At 41.4% G+C, this 18873-nt stretch overlaps 1 protein-coding gene across 2 annotated transcripts in view; it reads left to right on the forward strand.

The window, feature by feature from the left end:
• TMC7 (transmembrane channel like 7) overlaps positions 1-18873 on the forward strand; it is a 57102-nt gene that overhangs the window by 19340 nt on the left and 18889 nt on the right. For both annotated transcript variants that reach the window (XM_070362484.1, XM_070362486.1), the window contains exons 4-9: positions 1775-1942; positions 5302-5384; positions 11860-12005; positions 15230-15377; positions 16608-16781; positions 17871-18028. In XM_070362484.1, the coding sequence (XP_070218585.1) occupies positions 1775-1942; positions 5302-5384; positions 11860-12005; positions 15230-15377; positions 16608-16781; positions 17871-18028 (877 nt within the window). The remainder of the gene's footprint in view (positions 1-1774; positions 1943-5301; positions 5385-11859; positions 12006-15229; positions 15378-16607; positions 16782-17870; positions 18029-18873) is intronic.

Consider the following 18873-nt stretch of genomic DNA (forward strand, 5'->3'; position numbering starts at 1 on the left):
TATACAGTCCATGGGATTCTCCAGGCCAGAATACTGGAGTGGGTAGCCTTTCCCTTCTCCAGGGGATCTTCCCAACCCAGGGATCGAACCCAGGTCTCCCGCATTGCAGGCGGATTCTTTACCAGCTGAACCACAAGGAAAGCCCAAGAATACTGGAATGGGTAGCCTATCCGTTCTCCAGAAGATCTTCCCTACCCAGGAATTGAACCAGGGTCTCCTGCATTGCGGGCAGATTCTTTACCAGCTGATCTATGAATGGTGAGATATTGAAAGCTTTTCTCTTAAGATTGAGAATGAAGAACAGGTTGATAATTATCACAGATTCTATTCATCATCTCAGAAGTCCTAGCTAATGCACAATGATTGGGGAAAAAATTAAAAAGGCACAATGACCAGAAAGGAAGAAATAACTTGTCTTTTTTTTTCCAGGTTACATGATTTATTTGTAGAAAACAAATTATTAGCACTGATGTGAATTTAGCAATGTTGCTAGTTGTAACAGCTGTATATAAAACTAATTGTATTTCTATATACCAGCATGTGTGCTTGGTCACTATGTTCGACTCTTTGTGACCCCATGGATTGTTGCCCATCAGGCTCTGCTGTCCATGGGATTCTCCAGGCAAGAATACTGGAGTGGGTTGCCATTTCCTCCTCCAGGGGATCTTCCCAACCCAGGGACAGAACCTGCATCTCCTGCATTGGCAGGTGGATTCTTTACCACTGAGCCACCAGGGCTTCCCTATATACCAACAACAAACATTTAAAAAATAAGTTACACAATAGTGTCATTATACCTAGGAATACATCTAAAGAACTGTGTGAAATAATTGTGCACAGAAAACTATAAAATGTTGTTGAGAGAAATTAACTTATATATATACCATGTTCATGGTTCAAAGGCTCAATATTATAAAGATGTCACTTGTTCTCAAACTGACCTATATATTCCATATAATCTCGGTAAGAAGCTCAGCACATTTTGCACACATATGTATGTGTGCAAAACAAATATGCTGATTTTAATATTTATATAGAAATGCAGAGAACCAAGGATGCTGGAGGAAGAAGAGAGCTTTAAGACTTAGAGCACCATATATCAAATATTATTTTAAGTCTGCAGTGATGAGACCGTCTGGTGTTGGTCCTAGGATAGACAAACAGACCAACTGAACAGAAGAGAGAATTTAGAAACAGGTCCATGAATATATTTGTTGTTGTTTAGTCACTAATTCATGTCTGACTCTTTTGCGACCCCATTACTGTAGCCCACCAGGCTCCTCTGTCCATGGATTTCCCAGGCAACAATACTGGAGTGGGTTACTATTTCCTTCTCCAGGGGATCTTCCCAACCCAGGGATCGAACCCATGTCATCTGCTTGACAGGTGGTTTCTTTATCACTGAGCCACTTGGGAAGCCTTCATAAGTATATAGTCAATTACAAAAGTACTACTGCAGTTCACTAGGGAAAAGATCACCTGTTCAATAAATGGTGCTGAGTTAATTAGATATTCCTATGAGAAAATGTAAATATTGACCCCTCCCTCACACCATTTCAAATTAGTAATTTATAATTGATTGTAGATTTACATGTGAAAGTTTAAATCACTAGGAAATAGAGCCTTGAAGCCAACAATGGAGAATATAAAATGATTCTTCCTTCCCCCACCAAGATTCTCCAATTTCAGTTCGGTCCTCCGTGGCTGACTGAACCTGCAGTGGGTGCTGGGGCAATACTCCTGGTCAGTGATTTCTGAATTTCTTTTTTTCCAGGGAAATTTGGCACTGGGATTCAGTCCTACTTCTCCTTCTTACGATTTCTGGTGTTGCTGAATTTGGTGATATTTCTGATCATCTTTATGGTGGTTTTGCTCCCAGTCTTGCTCACCAGATACAAGATCACCAACAGCAGCTTTATTCTCATTCCATCTCAAGACGTGGGTGAGTGTAAGAGGCCTGACTTGCCATGAAGAGTGTTCTTTTCATTGTGTACCTAGTTCAGTGCTGCTTTTTTAGCGGTCTTTATAATCCAAGTCTTGGGTGACTGCATTAGGATAGGCTAGGCTGTTTGCGGAAACAAATGACCCCATAGCACAGTGTCTAATAACCACCAAGTTCTTTCTTATTCACACTGTGTGTCCATCATGGTTTGGTGGTGCCTTTGTTCCACATTGTCTTCTCTCTGGAGCCCAGGCTGATGGAGCAGCCTCTCTTCGGACCACTGGCAGTCACGATGTCCAGAGAAAAAAGAGTCATGGCAAACATGTGCTGGCTCCTAATGCTTCTGCCTGGAGATGACACACATCCTTTTTAGCCAGTGCAAGTCACTCACTACTCCTGGATTCAGCAAGGCATTTGGGAGAAGCAGTGAAGGGTAGAAAGTGGAATACTTAGTAAACATAATACAATCTACTCCAGTGACTTTATTTCAGGCTTTTATTTCAAGGCTTTTATCTCCCATAATGGTGATGCTCAGGCTGCCATTCATTAAACACTAGTAATTTGCCAGACTCTGTGGCAGTAATGGGCCTGTGTTTTCTTACTGAATGCTCAACATGTTTTGCTTCTATCACATGACTCCTTCCCCAGAAAAACTCCCTCTAGAGTCACTTCTGTGGCCCTCAGCATTCCTTTTCATCACATTTGGTTTTGTTTTAGTTCTATTACACTTAAAAATCAAATGAGAGTAACGTGGAAATCCTGACTCTTTGAGTGCCTACTGTATGCCCGATGCTGAATTCTCATTTCCTAATATGTCCATTTCACGGATGAATATCACCTGCTGCTGTGGGAGGACTCTGGGTTCAGTTTCAAGGCCCACCTCCACTAGTTGGTTAGACTGTCTGAGCCTCATTTTCCTTATTTGTGGAAAGTGATGATATAAATAGTGAGACAGTTGTTTCATTATTCAGATAATAACTACACTATTTAATACTTGGGCCATTAAAAAATGTTTACTATTGAGATTATAAATAATTAAAAACAATAATATAAAGTATATTATTTAATATGGAAAAAATTTTAAGTATAAGTAATGATTATTTAAGCCATACTCATAATTTTTAAATGAGTATTAAGATAATACAGTACTTTGCCCATGGAAAGTGCTTAATAAATGGCAGCTGTTATTTATTTATTTAGTATTATTTCTTTCTAGAAGAACTGAAAACCATTCTGTCTTGCTGGGCACCACTGCCTGTTCAGTGGTCCGTTCAGCTGTGAGCAGGGCCTTGGGCAGAGGGAGGCCACCCTCTTGGAGGAAATGGAGCTGGACTCTGAGCGTGGATGCCACGAGTCTCTGCTTTCTCATTATTTCCTTTGACTACATGGTCCTCCCATGCATGCTTTTTTTTTTTACTTACCTACTAGACTTCGTTCCTTCAGGAAAGGATCAGAAGTCCCTCTCTTCCTTTTCTTACCTACCTTCCCTTTTTCATTCTTTCAGTGCTTATTGAGTACCTGCTGTGTGCCAGCCCTTAATTCAGGTCCTGGCAGGAGCTACCACAGCTGAGTCCATGTAGTGCCCTCTAGCAAAGGGTGGGGGTTAGGAGGGGATCGCATGAAGAGGCGTATGAAGGATGAATTTGCCTGTGGGGAGGGGAAAGGATAAGGTACTGAGAGGTTGGACACCAGGACTCTGGAGGGGTCCCCGAGCCCTCTGTGAAGACAGGTGAGCCCAGCAGGACAAGGAGCCACTGGAGAACTTGGGGAAGCATCTTCATGCAGACGAACAGCAGTTGCAGAGGTTCAGAGATGAGAATAACTCAGCATACTGGAGACATGAGAAGCCTATCGTGACGTGGGCACACTTCCTGGGAAGGGCCGGATAGTCAATATTTTAGGATTGGTAGGCTATACGGTCTTTGTTGCAACTACTCAGTGCTGCCATGATGGCACGAAAGTGGCCGTGGACAGATGTCCTGAATGAGCACGGCTGTGTTCTGATAACACGGTACTGACAAAAAGAGGCAGCTGGCCAAATTTGGCCCTCGGGCCACAGTTTGCTGATGTCTAGGCTTGACAGGGTGATGAGCAGAGAAGCAGCTGTCTCATTCCATCTTCCTGACTCTACTCCCAAACAGAGTGACTATCTCCCTCCTCTTTACCTCTAATACTGTGTTCATAAACCATTGAGCACCTTACACATACCTGACTCCTACTTGCCTTTTCTAGTGCTAGATGGTAAGCTTTTCAAAGGCAGTAACTTCTACTTACTCATCATTTTATCTCCAACATCTACCTGATGCATAGTAACTAAGAAATGTTTGTTGAATGAATAAATAAACACTCACATTAGAATTATAAAATAGAAAAGCTGGGATTGGCCTTGGAGAAACTGATTCAACTCTCTTATTTTAACAAAGGGGAAACTAAGGCCCAGAGAAGGGGTAGTAGATTGAATTATTTTCCCCAGTTTTTTACTCTCCTGTAATTGTGACTTGCAGAGCCTCCCACTGCGGGCCAAGAATACTTTCTGACCCCACTGATATTGCACTTGGCTATGTGACTTGTTTTGTCCAGTGGAATTTTAGCTTGAAATGGCTTTATGTGGTTGTCCTGCCTTATAAGAAGAGTCATGAAGAGAGCATCCCCCCATATAGCCATTGCATCTCCAGTCTGTCCCCTGAGTGGAGTCACAGAGAGAAGGCCTCCATGTAACTGAGAGCCTGGTGTCCATCCTGGCTTATCCTGAATGAGCTTCATGTTCTCAAACTGCAGACCATGAAGGAGAAAATAAATATTTGGAGGTTAAGTCACTGAGACTTGGGGCTATTTATTACACAGCAGTAGCTGACTGATACAAAGCAAGTGAATTAGTTGATCAAGCACAATGTAGTGTCACTAAAATTGGTGTTCAAAAAATTTCTTGATCAGTTTTATGTAGGTAAATATGTGTTTTTTTAGAGTGAAACAGCTTGTTAATTTACGTACATGTAGAGATCTTTTAAAATTGGATATGCTTAAGATGCAATAATAATTATATCAGCCACATCTTCCAAAACATGTGCAAACATGAATTCCAAAACGTAAAATGCCAATATAGTCAGAAAACTTGTACTGTAATAGACCCTTATAATACAAAATGTATAGAAAAACGTATATCCCTAGATACTTAGGATAGTGAAAGGGGAAAATGGTATTGTACTTGGTACCCTGGGGTTTGGGTTGCAAATAGATTCATAAACACAGCCATACGTAACTGTATATGACTACATGTACATGCATATGTACACAAATTATGATAAGGTTCTAAAGACTGAGGCGGTTTCCACTGATGTTCTTGTTTTTGTTTTTTACAGATATTCAATGCACAGTGTATCCAATAAGTAGTTCTGGACTCATTTACTTTTACAGTTATGTCATAGACTTACTTTCTGGCACTGTAAGTATTTAATATAATTCTGGATTTGGATCCTCAGTGAAATAGGTTTCTGAATGTCTGCAGTGAGAGTCAAACATGAGTGTTGACACAAGTACTGGTTGGAAAAACAGTATTTGCAGTGACCTTCTTGGCGAGGATGATGTTCATCCACCCCTGCTTAGATATTCAGGAAAAGTGCTTTGTCATTTTCAGCCCTTGGCTTTTGCCTAATGCCTTCCGCCTTCTTATTGACCTGTAACAAAATCTGAGATCCCCCATAGACGGAAGCTTCAGTGAATATAAACCCAGATAGAATGTGTTTAACTTCTCTGACATTGAAAACCCTTAAGATTTTGTAGTCCTAGACCACCTGGATGAAAGCTATGACTCTTCTCCCCAGAAATTACACACACAAGGATTTGTGGCGCACACGTGTACAACATACATGCACGCACACACACAACTGTGCACACGCATACACGTTCCATGGAATCTCTTAAAAGACTGTTGTGATGTGTGCTTAGTCGCTCAGTTGTGTCCGACTCTTTGTGACCCTATGAACTGTAGCCCGCCAGGCTTCTCTGTCCATGGGGATTCTCCAGGCACGAGTACTGGAGTGGGTTGCCATGCCCTCCTCCAGGGAATCTTCCCAACCCAGGGATCAAACCCAGGTCTCCTGCATTGCAGGCAGATTCTTTACCAGCTGAACTACTAGGGAAGCCCTGAAAGACTGTTAATCCCATGTTAACTCTGATGCTCTGAAATGGAATTAATGTCATCCTTCCTATGATAGTTCCAAAGGTTTTCTTTTCTTTTTATTCTTGACTCTAAAAAATGATTTTTTGTGTGTGCTTTCATTTTTTTAATCCCATTTTTTTTTCAGCAAATTAGAGTGCCCATGAGAAGTGGCTGTCTCTGCCTTCTGGATGAGGGTTTCTCAAGCCTTACCTGATACTCCTGTATTACAGGCTTGTCCTGTGCCCTGGGGGGCATTACAGCATCCTGCCCTCCCTCCACTCAGTGCCAGTAGCAGCCCTACAGCTGTGACAACCAGACATGCCTCCAGACATTGCCAGATGTGTCCTGGGGCACAGAATTGCCCCAGGTTCAGAACCACTCCTTTACCTGTTTTTAAAAACTGTTGTTTAGTCACTAAGTGGACAATATATAATTGTCGTGTCTTTTGTGACCCCATGGAAAGCACAACTATATTAAAATGTCTTTCAGAAGGTTACTGGTATAAAATGCCATGTCATCAAACATTTCTAAATTAACAAATAGAAAGCTTTGCATTTGCCCACTGCGTTCAATTTTGAAAACATGGTTCTTACATCTCTGCTTTCATGTTCTCCTTAGAACAACTGAGAGGAATTGTCAGGTGGGTGTTAAAACGTCCACTGTGCAAATTGGAAAGCTGAAACTTGCAAACTATACAAAGAGAGAGGCAAGTCAGTGACTCACCTGGGGTAAATGCGGGTGAGATCACATCCCAGAACTGCGGTTAACCCCATTTGGTTTGCTCATATCCCACAAGAGAAGTTTCTCCTTGTGGAGCTCCGCACACCATGATCATCTTCATCATAGAAAAGACTTGATAGGAGACTTAGATGCACTTGATCATAAATGCTCAGTAAATTACGCATGATGAAAAATAGCCCTGCCCCAAAGAATGAAGTTTCTATAGCGATGAGAAGGTTCTGAATCTATGCTGTGAAATTCAACAGCCACTAACTCTTAAGTACTTGAGTTACGTGGCTACTGTGACCAAGAAATTGAATTTTAATTCAATTTTATTGTTCATTTCAATTGCAATGTATTTGTTTTCAATAGGTGTTTTAAAAACCATTCTACACACATTACAGAATGGCCATCACATACATTCCCTGTGATGTCACTGTTCTCACTATGCAAGCGAGTAGCACACTTACACATAGTTTCCATGTGTTTTTAAACACTTCTGTTCGTGTTTATGGAATGAGCAGAGCATCCACTCGTGCTACAGGATTTTCTATGTAGTAAGCACATGCTACTTTAACATATTTCTTACAAGTGTTTTTTAACATTTCTATATGTATTACAAAACGACTGTCACGTCCACTCGTGGAAATACTGGGATTCATTTCTCCATGTGTGTTGCAAGTCTGTAGCAGTCTTACAAACTTCTCTCACACTGACTTTTAAAAACTTTTCTACACGCATTACAGAATTGACATCCCCTGCGTTGACTAAAATAAAAGTATTCTGAACATATTGAGCATGTAGCACTTTGACAACCATCTTTTGTCCTGTGGTTTTAAAATCTTCACTAATGTAGTAGAGTATGCCTGTCACATTTAGTCACTAAAAAACGCAGTTTTCAACATAGCAAGTAAGTAGCATTCTTACATCTATTGTGTGTGTGTTTTAAAAATTAAGATCTGATTGACATAGTGTTGTATGCATTTGAGAATGTACAACCTTTGGATACATTTATATATTATTATATGATGACTACAGTAGTTTTAGCTAGTAACCTTTATCGTGTCACATGTAAATTTAAATTTAAATAGACCCAGGAGGGAGCTGGCCACAGAGATTAAGCAGTGGCTTGTCTTTGCTGAAAACAATTGAGCCAAGCTCATGATCACACCAGAGAAATTATTTTCCGGGCCCAGTGGACCTTTGTCCTGTTACGCTACTTGATTGAGGACAGTCCTGATACCAACCCAGGGCAATAAAGACAGGCTTTGTGTACTTGGGCAAGTTTTTATGGCCTGTGTGCCCCAGAGTTACAAAAAAAAGATGGAGTCTTGTGTTTCTACATCTTTTATTTTCCTATTAAAAATTTACTGAACTATTCAGTATAAGAATACATGGTTTTCATAAGAAATATAAGACTTAATGAGTGAAAAATAAAATTACTTCTTCCCAGAGACCACTAATCCCTTCACACCATGGTTCATTGCTTTCTCGACCTTTCTTATGCACCTATATGGGCTTCTTAATATTCTACAGTATGGATTTTTCATGATCTAGCCAGTCTCTGATTGATGAACATTCAGATTGTTTCCATCTTCCCCTTTCTAAACAATACTGTAGTGAACATCTAGTTGCTACGTATACTATTTCTGTTCTCTGTATGTTTCCTTCTGCACTCTCCTAGGATGGTCTGTCCCTTGCTATTCAAGGAGGAGTCTGAGGTGAACTCATTTATTCCCACAGTAAGAGTCATGGACTTTTCTCTGCTGTATTTTCTCATAGGGTTCCTTTGGGCTTCGAGGTGGGGTGTTGTTTTGTTTTATTTTTCTCTGATAATAGCTTTATTGAGGTACAAGTCACATATTGTACAATTCACCAATTTAAAGTGTACAATTCAGTGGTTTTTAGTATATTCATAGAGTTATGCAGCCATTGCCACAATCAATTTTAAAATATTTTTATCACCTCAAAAAGAAACCTGTACCCATTCTCACCTACCAATTCCGCTAATCAATGCTAAGCAACCACTAATCTACTTTCTGTCTCTATGAAATGCTTATTCATGACATTTCTTGTAAGTGGAATCGTATAATATAAGATCTTTTGTCTCTAACTTCTTGGCAAATTTTTAAGGTTCATGCATGTTGGAGCATCTGTCAGTCTTTGATTCCTTGTGGCCAAGTAAGAGCACATTGTGTGGAAATACTGTGTTTTGTTTATACAGTCATCATGGACATCGGGATGGTTTTCACCTTTTGTCTGTTATGAATGCTGCTGCTAAGTCGCTTCAGTTGTGTCCGACTCTGTGAGACCCCATGGACTGCAGCCTACCAGGCTCCTCCGTCCATGGAATTTTCCAGGCAAGAGTACTGGACTGAGTTGCCATTGCCTTCTCCTATTATGTGATGCTAAAAATATTCATGTTCGAGATTTTGTGTGCATATATCTTTTCACTTCTTTGAGGAGTGGAAATCACCAGGTCAGATGTTTAACTTTTTGAGGGACTACCAAACTTTTCCACAGTGGCTGTATGCTTTCCATCTTCACTAGCACTGAATAAGTCTTCTGATGTATCTACTACATCTTGCCAGTACTCGCTGTTACCTGGCCTTTTGATTATAGTCACCCTAGTTTGTGCGGTGGAATTTCTTTGTGGTTTGATTTGCATTTCTCTAATGAATAGTGTTGATCATGTGCTTATTGGTCTTTTGTGTATCTTCTTAGAATAAATGTCTGTTTGGATTCTCTTTTTAGTGTTAATTGGATTATCTGTGTTTCTATTGTTGAGTTATAAGAGTTTTTTTGCAATATTCTAGATGTGCTGTGCTCAGTCCCTCAGTCATGGCTGACTCTTTGCCACCCCATGGACTGTAGCCCTCCAGGCTCCTCTGTCCAAAGAACTTTCCAGGCAAGAATACTGGAGTGGGTTGCCATTTCCTTCTCCAAATATTATAGATACAAATACTTTATCATGTATATGATTTATAAATATTTTCTCCCCTTCTCTGGATTGTCTTCTCACTTTCTTGATAGTGTCCTTAGAAGCACAAAAGTTTTTATTTTTTATGAAGTCCAGTTTCTTTTTTCTGTTATTGCTTGTGCTTTTGGTGTCATATCTAATAATCCATTGCCAGATTCAAAATCATGCGGATTTAACTCTCTATCCTCTTCTAAGAGTTTTATAGCTTTAGTTTTTACATTTAGGCCTGCAGTCTATTTTAGGTTAAAATTTACATATAGGGTAAGGTAGGGGCTCAGAGAAGGCAATGGCACCCCACTCCAGTACTCTTGCCTGGAAAATCCTATGGATGGAGGAGTCTGGAAGGCTGCAGTCCGTTGGGTTGCTGAGGGTCAGACACGACTAAGCGACTTCACTTTCACTTTTCACTTTCATGCATTGGAGAAGGAAGTGGCAACCCACTCCAGTGTTCTTGCCTGGAGAATCCCAGGGACGGGGGAGCCTGGTGGGCTGCTGTCTATGGGGTCGCACAGAGTCGGACACGACTGAAGCAACTTAGCAGCAGCAGCAGCAGCAGCAGCAGGGGCTCAGCTTTATTTTATTTTTTGCATGTGGCTATCCAGAGAGGAACCTGGCAGATTGCAAAGAGTTGGACACTACTGAGCAACTGAGCATGTGTGCACGTCCAGTTATCTCAGCACTGTTTCTTTTTGCCCTTATCAAAAATCAGTTGACCGTGGATGTATGGGTTTCATTTTTGGACTCAGTTCTATTCCATTTACCTATACATCTATTCTTACACTAATATCACATTGTTTTGGTTAGTGTTGTTTTGTTGTAAGTTTTGAAATTGGGATGTGTTAGTCTTACAACTGGAGAAGGAAATGGCAACCCACTCCAGTATTCTTGCCTGGAGAATCCCAGGGACAGGGGAGCCTAGTGGGCTGCCGTCTATGGGGTCACACAGGTCGGACATGACTGAAGCGACTTGGCAGCAGTAGCAGTAGCAGTCTTAACAACTTTATTTTTCTTATTCAAGATTATTTTGGTATTCTGAGACCCCTGCAATTCTATATGAATTTTAGGATTATCTTAGCAGTTTCTCACAGAAGTCAGCTGGGATTCCGATAGCGATGTATTGATTATGTAGACCAGTTTGGGGAATGTTGGCATGGATCTCGTGATCCATGAACAAGGGATGTTTTCCCATTTACTTAGTTCTTATTTAATTTTTAAAACAATATTTTATGGTTTTAAGAACATAAGGTTTATACTTGATTTGTTAAATCTGTTCCTAAGGATGTCATTTTTTTGCTGTTATTGCATATGGGATTGTTTCCTTAATTTCATTTTTGGATTGTACCCTTATGTATTTTTAATGCTCAGACTTTATCTGTGCTTTATTTCCCAAACCCTAATTGAGCAGCTATATACTTCTGGAATTTTTTTTGAATTGGTCTAAATTTTTAAATTAATTTTTTAAAGTTGAAGTACTAGTTGATTTACAGTGTTGTTAATTACTGCTGTGCAGCAAAGTGATTCAGTTATATGTATATTTGTATATATGTGTATCTATATCTTTTTTTTTAATCGCATTGTATAGCATGTGAGATCTTAGTTCCCTGACCAGGGATTGAACCCACGCCTCCTGTGTTGAAAGTGTGGAGTCTTAAGAACTGGACCACCAGGGAAGTCCAGTACGTTATTTGTTTTATAATATACTCCTACGTTACAGCACAGAGCTTGTTTATCCATTTTTTATATAAAAGCTTACATATGCTAACTCCCAACATCCTCATCTTTGACCACCAGTTTGTTCTCTATATTCATGATTCTGTTTCTATTTGTGTCATATTTCAGACTCCCACATATAAGTGATATCATATGGGATTTGACTTTCTGACTTCACTTAGTTTGATAATCTCTAGTTGTATCCATGTTGCTACAGATCTGGAATTTTTCCAGTCTCTGGGAATTCAGGGATGAACAATGACACTGGAATGTGAATTCCTTGAGGTGGAGACTGGTTTCCTGCAGTCAGTTCAGCAATCTGACCCCGTGCCCTTGGCTTTATTTCAGGGTTTCCTGGAAGATACCTACCTCTTTTATGGACATTACACCATTGATGGGGTGAAATTTCAGAATTTCACCTATGATCTGCCTCTGGCTTATTTGTTAAGCACAATTGCCTACCTGGCTCTGAGCCTTGTTTGGATAGTGAAAAGGTACAGTTTATCTTATCATTTTGTTCTTTTTGAATTACTGTTGATGGTTGGAGTCTCTTGGAGGTCTGTGGACTCTGGGAGCCATTGCCCAAAGGATGAGAAGAATCCAAGGGTGGGCTTTATGGAAAACAAGATTTGTGAATGTGCTGGCAGCTGTGGAGACCTGGAGGAAATGGAGGCAGCAATTGGGAGCTGGAGTAGCAGCCTGGAGTTTTCAGTCAATCGCTACTGAATACATTCCCCCAGCATTGTCTTTGATCTGGTGTGTATGCTAACAGGTCTCTATTGGGTTGCAAGTGGCAGAATCCCAACTCTGACAACTGGGATAAAGGGGGATTGAGTGGCTGAGAGAACCAAGGAAGAGAGGAAACTCCACATTACAGGAAGGACAAAGATGGATTCAAAACAACTCAAAGCACGGGCTCCTGCGTTTCTGATTCTGCTGGTGGCAGCTTCCTTGTGTGGAGTCCCAGGGTCACAAGCTCAGAAATCCTTTGAAGAACTCATTGGCTCTGCTTCATTCAGGCGCCCAATCCTGACCCTTCAGTTGTGGCCAGTGGGTTAGGGTCATATGTGATTGTGGCATTTCCCATGGTGGACAGATATTTTAGTGGGAGATGTCAATTCCAAGAAAAATGAGAAATATTAATTATTTTTAAATTACTTTAACAAATAACTGTCCCCGAAAGTACAGTGGCCCAACACGATGAAAGTCATACGTGAACTTCCTTACATGGAGTTCTTAATGGGCACAGGTTAGTGTAGAAGACTCCTCCTCAGTCCTGCCATAGCTCAGGCTGACTGAAGCTTAGCCGTCGTCTGCATGTGTGGGTTTGCTGTTCCTCTTAAGGGCTGGAAGGGAAAACGACCTTGGAGGAGAATCACACGGAAGGTGTTTCTGGGCTCAGCCTGAGAGGAATGGACTTCACTGTCATTCCGTCAGTATAGCTCAGTCACATGACCACAGCTCACTGCAGGGGAGGCTGAGAACTGTTGTCCTTGGCTGGCAGCCACTTCCCAGCACTTGTGCTACGCTATGGAAGGAGAACCGCACGTTCCTGATGGACGGCTTACTGTCTCCAGCCCAAGTGGGAAGCTTGGATGAACACCTCTTTTACCCACTTCATTGTCCCTATAAGAGCCAGGCAGTGCTGTAAGCCATGGGGCTGTGAAGCTCCTTATTACAGATATAAAAGAGACCAGGCTGTTAGAGTCTGAGTTTGTCCTCCATGGAGATCAGGGTTCGCCACCACAGAGAAAACCCCAGAGCCCAGCTAGGTACTTGTGTCCTGAGTCAGAATCTATGAGATGAAAATGAACTGATGTGTGTCTGTCCCCCACCAGACAGACAGTACTGACAGGAAAGAGCAGTCATTTCTGCTCTTCTTGAGGGCGTAAAGATGCTTGGTAAAGAAATGTTGGTTGAGTGGGGCTCTGGCTTTGCTGTCTGTGCTCGTGGTAGGGGCAGACCCAAGTTTTATGGACCTTCTGTGTAGACAGTATGGAGGGAACCTCTGTAAGACAAAGAGCATGGGAATATCTTTTGCATGTTATACAAAATAAAAACAAGACCTCACGAACATGCTGCTAGAGGTGCTTCCGGGGCCTTGAAAGGGGCCCTGAAGAAGAAGCTTTATTAGCTGAACAGTGAATCCACCTGAAGGTCTTGACTGAGCTCTTTCACCTAACGGTAAGGCCTGCAGAGAGGGCGCCCGTGATGTAATGGGAAGCGGCCTCCCCAGGCGGGAGGAAGTGCTATAGGTTAGCGAAGAGGGTGGACTTGGGGTCCAGAGACCAAGGTTCAAATGTCACTCCACCTCTTTGGACCTCATTTTCTTCATCTGTGAGATGCGCACACCTAGAAGGGTTGTTGTGAGGATTAACCGAAACAGGGCAGGTAAAGAACTTAGCACTGGGCTTGGCACCTTGTAGACATTAAAATCATTATCACCATCATCATCACCACTCAACTAGCCCCAGTTCTGCCTCTAGCTCTCTGGACCTAGGAAATAATTTTTCCCTTCTCTAGATCTTAGTTTTCTCATCTGTAAAATGTAGGTTTGGTCTAAATCAGACCAATTCAACTGGAGTGGGACCTCAGAATCACCATGGAGCTTTATGAATAGCATAATTCTGGATGCACTACCCTCCATGAGACATACTGAATTAAAAATCTCAGGATATGGAATCACCTGGGAGTGCTTCCATGTGGAATCACTGGAAAAGCAGCCCAGGTGGTTCTGACATAAATGCCTTGCTATGAACCTTTGGCAGAATGACTGATTGCTATAATTCCTTCCACTTCTATTTGTGTTCACAACTCAGTAGTGAATCCTAAAAATACCCTGGTTTGTCTACAGAGTGTGTGGCATTTGATGTATTTATTGCTATGTCAAGTGCCAGAGTATGTTTTCCAGAAAAGCATTTGAATGAGTATTGATTATGAACTTGTGCAACAGAGTTGTGTCTGACTTAAGCAGGTGCTCACTAAATATTTGGTTATTTTACTGTTTAAGTCATTTATTCATACATTTATTCATCAGATGGATAGTGGCTATAATTATATCCAGGCCCTCTGGATATAAAGGTAGCAAGACAGCCAGGGTACTTGTCAAGGAATTTAAAATTTAGTCAGGATAAGGACTTACAAACACAGTGAACACGTTAAATAACATGATTGTAGGTTAGGTTATTGCTGTCAGGGAAAGTAAAGAGACTGACTTGAAGTCGGAAACCACAACTGTAGATGGGATAGTGGGAGAATCTATGGAATACAGGGATATTTGAGTGAAACCCCAGGGAATAAGAAGGCAGCCATAGGAAGAGGGGAGGGCAGAGAGAACTGCAAGTGCAGAGGCCCTGAGGCTGCAGGAGAGGTTTGGGTGTTTATGGAAAAGAAAAAAAGCTATTGTCATTACAGCAGAGTGGCTCTCTGGGAGGAAAGATGGTGCCATGCAGGATCATGTAGGACTCTAAAGTGTGTTGAGTTTGGATTATATTCCAGCTGTGGAACAAGGTCATTGAAATGGATAAAGGGACCAATTTTCAACACTGAGATGCCTGATTGTCTGCTTCATATTTAGAATGGTCCAGAGCTGGGCCATGCATGTCAAAATCGGTAGAAGATGCAGTCACGTGTATATCCTTTTAATTTTAGACAAAGCCAATCCACAGGCCTGTGTTTTGTTGTTGTAATAAAATGGATAATCATGTTTTGGGGTCAGGTCGGTGGAAGGGTTCAAAATCAACCTGATCCGGAGTGAGGAGCACTTCCAGAGTTACTGCAACAAGGTCTTTGCCGGCTGGGACTTCTGCATCACCAACCGCAGCATGGCGGACCTGAAGCACAGCAGCCTGCGCTATGAGCTCCGGGTGAGTGCTGCTCGGCTTTCTCTTGGTGGGAGCTGGGGTTGCAGCCTGCAGAGGAGCGAGTGGGGGGCGGGCTGTCCTGCTTAGGTACCTTCCCCTGTGAGGTTTTCAAGAGCGTTTTGAAGAACCACTTCCTGAGGTTGATCACTTTACCTCCAAGCATAAAGCTGGTGAACTGGAGCTGGGGAAAGAGATGGTATCTTCCCTTCTCAGAACTTTTTTTTTTTTAATTTAGGAAACTTATTTTAATCCTAGTTGAAGAAAACTGATTCTTTTTAAAAAAAAGTTGTTGGAGTATAGTTGATTTACCAAGTTGTGTTAGTTTCAGATGTATGGCAATGTGATTCAGTTATTACATATGTCCATTCTCTTTTAGATTATTTTCTAATATAGATTATCACAGAATACTGAGTAGAGTTCCATGTGTTATACAGCAGGTCCTTGTTGGTTTGTACTTAATTTTCCACTTGATGAGAACCTGTCATAAACCAGGAGAAATAGAACGTAAAACAGGACAAATAGAACTAAGAATGCTATGATGATAAGGTGGATGCAGAGAATATGAAAATGCAGAAGTTCCAAATTAATTAGGATAAAAGGAGTAACAAATATCATCTTTATCAAACCTGCCCAAAAAGGAGGAGAGACAGATGATATCAAAAGATTAACAACATGAGATGGAAGGAGTCAAACCAGGTGTATTATTTGTTTAAAGAAATAATGCCTGCTGTGCTGCTTAGTCACCCAATTGTGTCCGACTCTATGTGACCCCATGGCCTGAAGCCCACCAGGCTTCTCTGTCCATGGGAATATTCCAGACAAGAATACTGGAGTGAGTTGCCATGCTCTCCTCTAGGGGATCCTCCTGACCCAGGAATTTAACCAAGGTCTCCTGCATTGCAGGTGAATTCTTTGCCAGCTGAGCCACCAGGAAAGCCCCACAATGCCTACTACATAATTACTACACTAGATAATGTCCTGAATGGGTTATAGTTCAGTTTTCACATATAGTGCAAAGTGGAATTGCAGTCTTAATAGGAAGTTCTGCCTTCACTTAAGCTTTTAGTAGACTTGGAAACTGGTTGGGCTTGGTCTGAGAGGGTATCCTGGGGGAGATGAGTATTTAAGGAAACTGTAAAGATCGAGAGGGAGGGTATGACAATGAGTCACAGTTTCCACCCCTAAATATCCTTTCATCCCAGTGCTCACAAATGAGTTTTCTTTGGTTCTCAGGCAGATCTGGAGGAGGAAAGAATACGGCAAAAAATAGCAGAAAGGACTTCGGAAGAAACGATACGAATTTACTCTTTGAGACTATTTTTGAACTGTATTGTGCTGGCTGTTTTAGCAGCATGCTTTTATGCAATCTACAAAGCGACTATATTCTCTCAAGAACACATGAAAAAAGTAAGTGCTTCGTGAAAGTCAATTTAACTTTTACTCCGGTAGGGCGTTATGTATGCTAAGTGTATTGCAAACCTGCAAGGGAGATACTATCATCATTCTGTTTTACATATGGGAATATACATTTGGCTGATATGACAAAAAAACTAAGATCAAACCAACCAGTTTTTTATTTTCAGTAGGGAAAAAAGCATCCAAAATAGTGTGTTTGGGGTACCTACTCCTCCTGGAATTTACAGTATTCACGTCTAGGCTGGACTGCCTGGATTTAAGCCCCAGCTGTACTACTTTAGTAAGTAGGTAAAGGGGACTCAGTTTACCTAAAATAACAGTAGTTTTAAAAATCCTAGTTGGTCTAGTGGCTCTGCTTCATGAAATCAGCCATCAGGGGCCCAGGTTCCTTCCATCTTATAGCCCTGCCTTCCTTAGGATGTGGCCTTCTCCTGTATGGCACAGGGTAGCCCACCAGCCAGTGGGGAGGAAGTAAAGGAGATGGGGGGCAGCACATGGAGGTTGCATGGAAAACTTCTACTTATATCCCTTTGGCCAAAATTTAGTCAGATAGATAGCCATTTACCTAGGGAGACAGATTGTGTATCAATGGGTAGTTTACAGCATGTTCAATTAGTACTAATTGACCTGGAATAACCATTCTCTCCTTTCATAATAGAATTTCGATGACATATATGGCTATCTGGAATAAAAATAAAATTACAGCCTTGAAAATTCTGTAAATTACCCGTTGATCCAGAATGCATGGGTTTTTTAATATTTCACCTTAATAAATCCAGTAGAGCTTGTTTTTCTTTTAGTATGGTACTAGATCATGGTTCCTCTGTTTGAACACCCAAGGGAGAAGATTGCTTAGTTTTAGGTGCCATGTTGAATGAAAAAATGTTTTGTTTCATTTGCTGAATGTATTTGGGTGTTTTTCCCCCTTACAGTTTAATGAGATATAATTAACATTCAACACTGTGTGAGTTTAAGGTGTTGAGCATAATGATTTGACATATGTATAGTTGTGTTCTCTTAAGGTCAATTCATTTGTGATGCAATTTATTATACTCCTGACCAGTTTTGTTATCTTCATAGGAAATTGACAAGATGGTTTTTGGAGAGAACCTCTTGATTCTGTACCTGCCTTCTATTGTGATCACGCTGGCCAATTTTATCACCCCGATAATCTTTGCCAAGATCATCCACTATGAGGATTATTCCCCAGGTTTTGAGATCCGGCTGACAATCCTTAGGTAATGCCTAGGCATGGCAAACAGGTCACCACTTGTCACCTCCCCTGCCCACAGCAGACATTGCTAATCAATTGTGGTACCTTTTTCCCTGCTGGGTCAGAAATCCTCTTCAGCCTTCAGATAGTCTCCACAAATGACTCAGAGTTTTCACATGCAGAGAAATCTCTTAAGTGTCTACTCGGCTGCGGTGTATTTTCAGTCATGTATTAGCACCCTGACAGCTGAGGGCATAGGGTGGGTCCTTGGAGGAATGCTGCTCTGGAGATGTTAGAAGGACACGTGTATGCCAGCAGGAGAGTGAGGAAGTGGGAGAGAAGGGAAGGCAGCTAATAAAGGGTATGCTGTTTGGGAAGTTGTAACTGGGGCTCGGTTCTGCGGGACAGCTCAGGGAGTTTGCATGGAAAATATCTTAGGGTTTTCCCACTCAGTAGAGTGTTTGTCCTTCAACAAATGTTCACCCTCCCCTGCCTAAGAGTGGCCGAGTCCCAAGGGCATTAACTCCCCCACAAGTTCCATCCCATGGCCCCAGCACGTGGGCCTTGGGAAGAGAGTTACACTAGGAACTTGCAGTAGGAACCTGAGACTTTTGCTGGAGTGAATGCTGAGAAAAATGTGGCCCAGATACCGACTGTGTGTGCTACTGTTGCCTTTTTAGAATTTGTTGTAATCTCTCTTCTCATACTGAAAAATATTCAGTTTCATAAAAAAAAAAATGCCAAAGGTAAAGCTGGACCCAAGTTAACACACATGAGTTAAGGAGGACCAGGTGGGGGCTGTATGAAACTGGAACGTTTTCTTTCTGCTTCTCAAATGCCTCAGGTGGTATTTGCATCTTTTAAAAAAAA

The sequence above is a fragment of the Bos mutus genome, chromosome 25 (assembly GCF_027580195.1).
Source record: "Bos mutus isolate GX-2022 chromosome 25, NWIPB_WYAK_1.1, whole genome shotgun sequence".
In the NCBI taxonomy this organism is placed as follows: Eukaryota; Metazoa; Chordata; class Mammalia; order Artiodactyla; family Bovidae; genus Bos; species Bos mutus.